The 8,536-nt window shown below is 45.5% G+C and overlaps 1 protein-coding gene across 2 annotated transcripts; it reads right to left on the reverse strand.

The window, feature by feature from the left end:
- Positions 1–2,417: 2,417 nt before the first annotated feature.
- Positions 2,418–8,136, reverse strand: LOC148035147 (pentatricopeptide repeat-containing protein At3g09040, mitochondrial-like). Of its 2 annotated transcripts, none has more exons than XM_087680116.1 (5): positions 7,802–8,136; positions 7,441–7,729; positions 7,083–7,243; positions 6,696–6,953; positions 2,418–6,468 (listed from the first exon to the last, which is right to left on the reverse strand). In XM_087680116.1, exons 3-5 carry the CDS (start codon positions 7,102–7,104, stop codon positions 2,477–2,479), a joined length of 4,272 nt encoding a protein of 1,423 aa, XP_087536242.1. In that variant the 5' UTR covers positions 7,105–7,243; positions 7,441–7,729; positions 7,802–8,136; the 3' UTR covers positions 2,418–2,476. The 2 variants fall into 2 exon arrangements, with proteins under 2 accessions (XP_087536242.1, XP_087536243.1); XM_087680117.1 differs by having other exon boundaries at positions 7,441–7,518; positions 7,598–8,136.
- Between the last annotated feature and the right edge of the window lie 400 nt (positions 8,137–8,536).

Consider the following 8,536-nt stretch of genomic DNA (forward strand, 5'->3'; position numbering starts at 1 on the left):
GATATTGTTGTGTCTATCTCCCTTCTCCTCAACTCCACTTCTCTCTAGCAGTCTAATACTCGCTACAGCACCTCCTCGTCCGCCATCCTGTATACCTCCCACCATGTCCTAATGGTACGAGCCGGACCAGCCTCCTAACCAGCCCACTGGATAGGGAGGCGCTCGCCAATCTGTGCCCCATCCCGATCTTTGACTTGGGGGTTCCAAATCACTGGCTAACAGTCTATCTCCTCCTAGCATCCTGGGGGCCTCTGGATTAGAGCCTTACGTAAGCCCTGCCACACGCAGAGTAAGCTGCGTAGGAAAGGTGATCCCGGGGGGGGGGGGGGGGGGGGATCTCGGCTGACATGAAGATCCATCTTAGGGATGGTCTCCACTCACCGCCAAGCCTCGGTCTACAATCCTGAAGACCCTCCTGCAATTAAACCTTCCAAGTCTGCCCGCTTGGTGTGAGGCCGTGGACAACTAGCTTGCCCAAGAGGGCCATACTCTGATACTCTGGGTCTATGATCCCAAGCCCTCCCTCTGACCGATGCCGTATAATGGTCGCCCATGCCACCTTGGCCCTGGAATCCCTGGAGCCATCTGACCCTAACCAAAGGAAATTCTGCACTAGGCGGCGAAGCTGCACTACGCAAGAAGAGGAAAAGTACCAACACAAGGCGATGTACCAGGCCGTCGCTAGGACCTGGTTAACCACTAGGGCTCGGCCGGCTAGTGAGAGGCGAGCCGTACTCCAATAGGTCAGCTTCCTCAGAATAGAATCAAGGACAGGAAGAAACTGTTGGCCGGGCGTGATGTCGAGTCCCACCTGGAACCCTAGGTACCAGACGGTCTGCCCTCTGCTCACCTATCTAAATCCCAGGTGATGCCCCACTCCGTGCTAGAGTCCGGGTATGTGAGGAAACCAACGTACTTTCGCCAGTTGATTTTCGCTCCCGCAGCAAGACAAAACACCTCAAGAGCCATCCTCACTCTCTCAGCATTATCTTATTGTCCTCTATGTAGAGTGTTGTGTCATCTGCATACTCTGAGTCTAACAACTCAGTCTCCTCTCTCACTGGTAGTCAGAGGCCGCATAGTCCGCTTACCCGTGACCTGAGGAAACACGACATCACCTCCGCAAAGAGAAGGAGCAGGTTCGGAGCTAGGGGGCAGCCCTGCCGTACCGATCTCTCCAACCGAAACTCCTCCCCATGCCTACCACCAATGAGAACCCTACTGGTGGCCAATTTGTAAAGTGCGGAGACCCCGCAAATCCAAGCCTGAGGGAAACCCAACCTCACCATGGTGCCCTCTAGGAAGTCCCAGTCCACCCTGTCATAAGCTTTCTCAAAATCCAAGAGTAATACGGCCAGTCTCTGCCCACTGTGCTGAGCCCACTTTGTCGCCTCAAAGAAGGTGAATACATTGTCCAGGATGCTCCTATCCTGGACAAAGCCTGTCTGTGTGTCATGGATGAGAAGCAAGAGAAACTGCTGTGGTAGACTGCACAGATACAAGAAGAAAGAAGAACACTGCAAAGAACAAAAGAACTCGAGCAGAATATGCTCGGGAAATGGAATCCATACATCAAGGCACAAGACAGTACAAGGCTTGGGCACCAAGTCACCAGCAGCGGGCATAGTCTCTCTCTCCACCATGATGCGACTTAAGTGAATAACTGAGGGAACCTGCCTGTAAATAGTCAGAAAGAATACCAAACTGGAGGACCAGTCAGAGAGCCCAAGATGGGCACCCAAAAAACCAGTCAGCCAGCTGAGAACTGGTGCCCAAAATCAGGGCGGCCAGCCTCAGCACACTCTGCTGTAACATGTGAAATGCCCACTAAAACACAGCTCTAACCCATGACATATACAATCTGCTAACTTGAGGTGCTGGATTCAAGTCGGGCTGAGGGAGAGTGCAGATATTTGGTCTCCTGTGCATGCCAACTTCCAAAACCACCCCCCCGCCCCAACACACACACACGTGTGTGTGTGTGTGTGTGTGTGTGTGTGTGTGTGTGTGTGCACTAGACCACAAACAAATACACATTCATGCATGCCTGCATATGTGCACGTACGCACATAAGGTGGCATTCAGTTTGCATACAAAAGCTATTTTTTCTTAGCCATGTTGAAAGAAGTTATGACAACCTGCTGCTCGATGGTCTGCAACTGTAGCCTGCCCAGGTCTGCCAAGCTAATCTGACTGCTTCCGTCTGTAATCAACCCACAGGAAGTGGCAGTATTGAGGTTCACTTCCCTGCCAGCCTGCTGGTTGCACCATCTGCCTGCAGATGGTCACAGAATCTGCCTGGCTTAAAGCCAGTCGTAAACTATACTGCATTAAACCCGTATTATTAGAGAAACTTAGACACTGGCCTATTTGATCCTATTTTTACTTTGATCTAGTTTGTGCTTACTAAGTCAGAAGAGAGAAAGGCATCCTTGTGGCATATTGAACAAAAGGAATATGTATCTACAGACTTGGTTCAAAAGGCTTCCTTTTCTTGGAAAAAACTAGGTCTTAAAATCAAATCAATATTTGGAACATAACCCTTATCCCTTGATTGTAAGCTCAAAAAGCCTAAGAATTCTAATACATCCATCCTTACTTTTCCAGCTACAACAAAGTCATGCAGCTTCTCCATGACCTTGACTGAGGCAACACCAGGCTTCTTTCTTGCCTCTGCATACTGCCTCATTTGCTCCATCCTTTCTGCATCCGTCCACCTCCCAGCAGCTGTATACATGTCTGCCATTAGCAAGTATGCAGAAGCATCTTCAAGATCCATTTGCAAAAGCTCTTGAAAACATCGTTCTCCCACATCTACCCTCCCATAGACTTTACAAGCACTGAGCAGAGCCATTAAGATTTCGCTGGATGGAGGACACTGCATGGCTGCAATAAATCTCTCTGCCTCGTACAACTTTCCTGATCTTGCATATAGGTCAACCATGCAAGCATAGTGATCTGATGATGGTTTGATATCATGTCTCTCTATCATCATCCCGAAATACTCCTCCCCCTTTTCTACCAAGCTGGCATGGCTGCATGCGGCAAGAAGACATGTAAATGTGACCACATCTGGTTCCACCCCCTGATTTAGCATGTCGTTGAAGCAAAGCACAGCCTTGTTACCTTCATGGTTGTCACTATATGCCTTTAATAATGATGTCCATGATACAGCATCTCTTATAGGCAGCTTGTCAAAGACTTCACATGCATCAACAAATGAACCACATCTACCATACATATCTATCAGAATATTGCCCACACTTGGATCTTTTTCCAATCCTAATTTCCTTATCTCAGAATCTAGTTTGTGGCCTGTTTCTAACACTCCTACTCTACCACATGCTTTCAAGCAGATAATGCTCGTGATAGCATCAATTGGCACCTCCTTAAGCTGCATCTGTTTAAAACAATTCAGTACTTCTACATCAAGGCCATATTCAGCATATCCTGAAATCAGTGAATTCCACAAGAGCGTATCTTGAACTGGCAGTACATCAAAAACTTTGTGTGCTTCTAAAAACCGGCCACATTTCGTGTACATATTAACTAAAGTGCTGCTTAAGTTGGTATCTTCTTCCAAACCCAGTTTAAGAATTTCATTGTGTATGTTCTCACCAGTTCCCAAATGCCCCGTGGTTCCACAAGCCTTCAAGCTGGAAATACACGTTATAGCGTCCAAAGGCACACCTTCTAGCTGCATCTGTAACATGCATTCTTCCACATCTTTAGCAAGCCCATATCCAGAAAATCCGGCAATCAGAACAGCCCATGAGACTACATCACGAACCGGTAACTGATTGAACAAATGGCGTGCGTCTGCTAGGAAGCCACATTTGGTGTACATATCCACCAACGTGCTGCCTATATCAATCTCTCTTTCAAAACCTCTCTTGACGATTTCAGCATGAACTTCACAGCCAGTTTCCAATGTTCCTATAGCGCTACAAGCTTTCAAGTTGCACAACAGTGTAACAGAATCTGGAGATATGCCCTCGCATTGCATATCCTGAAAACACATACCTACTTTCTCATTAAACCCATGTTCAATGTATCCTGCAATCAAGGAGTTCCACAGGAATGCATCTCGAACTGGCAACCTGGTAAAGACCTGGCATGCTTCTGCAAGCAAGCCACATTTCATGTACATATCCACAAGTTTGTTGCTTATATGGAGCTCTCTCTCAAAACCTTTTAGGGTTAACTCAGCATGTATTTCTTGACCTAATCTTAGAGCCCTTCTACTACCACAAGCCATTAAACTGCAGACAAATGTGGCATAGTCTGCAGACACCCCTTTCAGCTGCATCTTTCGGTAACAGTTTAGCACCTCATCATCAAGCCCATGTTCAGCATACCCTGAGATGAGCATATTCCACGAGACTGCATTGCAAACTTGCAGCCCATCAAACACTTGGCATGCTTCAGCAAGAGAGCCACATTTAGCATACATGTCTATTAGCATGTTGCCGACATCAGGCTCTCTTTCAAATCCCCTCTTTGTTAATTCAGTATGAATTTCCTTGCCTGAATCTAAAGCACATACGTTCCCACAAGCTATCAAGCTGCTAACAAAAATCATGCCCTCAGATTGCACTGTTTGGAAACTGTGAATGACTTCTTCACCAAGTGCATGTACAGAAGCATAGCCAGCAACCAGTGCAGCCCAAGTGACTCCATCAGAAACCAGCAGCTCACCAAATACTTTATGTGCTTCCACATGTGAGTTGCATTTGGCATACATACTCACCAGTGTGTTTCCAATAGGAAGCTCTCTTTCCAATCCCTTCATAGTTACATCAGCATGTATTTTCTGCCCTGTATCCAGGACTCCAATGTTGCCACAAGCCCTTAAACTCCAAATGTATGCGATAGTCTTTGCAGATACACCTTTCAACTGCATTTCACAAAAACAATCCAGCAACTCTTCATCACTACCATGTTTTGCATATCCTGCAATCAATGCAGCCCATGTGATTGTATCTTGAACTGGCAGCTCATCAAACACTCGGCAAGCTTCCACAAGCAAGGCAAATTTTGAGTACATATCTACCAAAGTATTGCCCACATAAAGCTCTCTTTCCAGTCCCCTTTTGGTTATCTCAGTATGTAGTTCTTGGCCTGCTTCCAAACTTGCTCCCATGATACAAGCTTTCAAGCTGAAAATGAACGTCACAAAGTCAGGAGATACTCCCTGTAACTGCATCTCATGCAAACACTTCCAGGCTTCCTCTACATGACCATGTTCAGCATATCCTGCTATCAACACATCCCATGAGACTGTATTTCGAGCTGGCAGACCATGAAACACATGGCAAGCATCTGCACATGTGCCACACTTTGAGTACATGTCCACTAGTGTGTTACCTAGATGGAGCTCTCTTTCAAATCCCCGTTTAGTGATTTCAGCATGCAATTCCTGGCCTGTTTCCACATCTCTTGAACTGCAAGCTTTCAAGCTGCAAATGAATGTTGCAGAATCAGGAGACAAACCTTCAAGCTGCATTTGTTGGTAAAAGCTTCTCACCACTTCAGTGCGTCCATGGTCAACAAATCCTAAAATCAGTGTGTTCCAGGAGACTGTATTTCGTACTGGTAGCCAATTAAACACATGGCATGCTTCTAATAGTGAGCCACTTTTGATGTACATATCAATCAGAGTGGTTCTCACAGCAAGCTCTCTCTCTAGGCCCTGTTTGACCAATGCAGCATGTAACTCTTGGCCTGCATCTAGAGCTCCTGCACTACTGCAAGCTTTCAAGGTAGAAACAAATGTGACAGAATCAGGACATAAGCCTTCCTGCTGCATTTGCACAAAGGATCTCTGCGCTTCCTCACTGAACCCATTTTCAGCATACCCATCAATCAGTACAGTCCAACAGACTGCATTCCGAACTGGCAACTTGTGAAAAGCATATTGAGCTTCTAGGAGAAGTCCATGTTTGGCATACAGATCCACCAATGCACTGCCCACATAAAGCTCCATTTCTAGTCCCTTAGAGACTATATCTGTATGCAGCTCTAAACCTGTTTCTAGAGCTTCTGCAGAGACACAAGCTTTCAAGCTGCAAACAAACATGAAGGGATCAGGTGCTATGCCATCTTGCTGCATCTGTTGCAAACATGTTTCTGCTTCTTTAGTGAGTCCACGTTCAGCATATCCTGTAATCAACGCTGTCCAGGAGATTGCATCTCTAATGGAAAGCTTGTCAAACAATAGGCGCGCTTCCTCAAGCAAGTCACATTTGATATACGTATCCACTAGTGTACTGGCCACCTGGAGTTCACTTTCCAAACCCCTTAAGACTAATTCAACATGGATCTGACGACCACATTTGACATCCTGCAGCCTGGAGCATGCATTAAGCAGTGCCAGATATGTGAATCTGGTGGGCTGAATGGAGGTCTCCTGCTGCATTCTGCCGTACAAGTGGAAGGCATGTTGAAAATCCCCATTGTCGATGTAACCTGAGATAATATGATTTCTGATTTTCAGATAGACTGTTAAGCATGTGTACTTTGTAAAACATAATAAAATTCCTCTGAGTAACCTGAATAATATAATTGACCGCACCTTTTTTCGCCAAAAAAAAGAGGAAAAACATAGATATAAGAGAAGTCCTAAGCTCTTCTTTGTGAAATTCTTCTGAGTAATATAACTAGCCACACATTTTCTGGGGTAAAAAGAAAAAGACCTGAGATAAGAGAGGTCCAAGAGTGCTCAGATGGGTTCACAAGAACGTCGAAAATGCCGTGTGCATCTGGCAGCATCCCACAGTCGACGAGCATGGTGACAAGGTAGTTGCCAAGGTCGGGATGATTCTGCAGGTGCTGCTGCTGCAAGTACGAAAGCAATCGAGAGGCTTGAGCAAGGTCCTTCCTCTGTTTGCAATGCCGTACAGCAGTAATGAGGCCCTGGAGTGTGGCTGCAGGTAAAGGAGCCTGCATGCCCCCTTGCAAGAGAGCAGAGAAAGGCCAATGGATGCATTTCAATGACACAAACGAAAAACAAATTTGCCAAATCAAAGATTTACTTGCATTTGAGCTTCTAGGAGATAAGAGGGGTCCAAGAATGCTCTTACCAAAGCAAACATTTACTTGCATTTGAGCTTCTAGGAGGCAAGATTGTCTGCGGGATGCTGCCGGATGCGCACCACATTTTGGTATGTGTCAGAAACATTGGGAGAACACACAATGTACAAAGAGAATATGTCCAGGAAGAACACAAACCCTATCAAAAGGACTGCAAAAAGAAAGTATTGATAATGATCATCAATATCAAGGAGTTGAAAGCAATCTTTTGAAAAGGCTAAAAAGATCAACTGCAATGTCAATAAAGATTATATGATTTACTGTCTCTAAGATGGTTGAACCAAGCCAAGCAGTGACAAGAACCTCTTAAGTGCTGTAGGTATATCACAAACGACCAACAGCGTTTACCTGTTTACCACCTGTAGACTGTAGTAGAAGGGAATCTTGCTCTCAAATAAGCAGACAATCTATCCCGAAATTTGCGAGCTGAAGGATGCAAGCATACAAATGTGAGGGATTGTTCCAAAGAGCAGTGCATCTTTGACAAGCTGAAGTGGTAATATACCCAGTAGGCATCTCCAGAAGAAAAGCCTCGATTTCAAGCGGCAATTTACAGTTCCAGATGCAACGTAAGATTTTCCTCCACCATATAATCGAAGACTTAGTCATGTGCCGGCCGGATGTAATGAGCACGATCCTTTACCCAAGCAGAAGGAAGAATTATGCCTAAAACAGAGGTAAAGAATGTTACAGACTCCAACTAGCTAACCTGGACTGAGAATCAAGCGGCGGAGGAACAGGTAAAAAGCATGAGAAAATCGTAGATTTTCTTCCAAAAAGGCCTGAGTGCATGCCGCATGCCCAGATTGTAATGACGAGAGGCAGCACAAAAACGATCATCCAAGACACCATGTATCAAATGTATGCCTCTTTTATCATCCCTCTGAACCACCCCTCCCCTAAGGGTATGGACTTTGAAGCTATGCCATAGACTCTGAGCTCTGCCTGATTTCCACTGTACATGTGATTCCCCTCTCCCTCATCCACTCTACATGTGATTTCCTATACTCAGTGGTGAACCCTCATATGGGAGGCATGATAGCTACAAAACCCATGCCCTTACACACACCCCCCCCCCCCCCCCCACCACACACACACACACACTCTCTCTCTCTCTCTCTTCTTGGTTCCTGCAAAGCAAGAGGCAAATCAAACATCTTGCTCCAATGATTACCTTCAAGACACATGGAATTAACAAGTTTTGTTTGCCTGAATGGCCATCATCCATTTCAATTGAACCAAAATTAACCTCCAAAGAGAGAATAAGCTTTGTGCAAAAACAACCACCATTAATTTTACACTCAAAGAATTGAAAACAACTTTCCAATGTTTAATATACCAATTTCCTAAAGCGGTAGCGTTTATCTTGACACAAGGTTGCAAGGCTGAATTTATTACACAAATTCAAGCAACAAAGAAGTTTTTCTAGCCAAATAAGTGAGAA

The sequence above is a fragment of the Lygodium microphyllum genome, chromosome 6 (assembly GCF_053477565.2).
Source record: "Lygodium microphyllum isolate KBCC chromosome 6, Lygodium_microphyllum_v1.1.10, whole genome shotgun sequence".
In the NCBI taxonomy this organism is placed as follows: domain Eukaryota; kingdom Viridiplantae; phylum Streptophyta; class Polypodiopsida; order Schizaeales; family Lygodiaceae; genus Lygodium; species Lygodium microphyllum.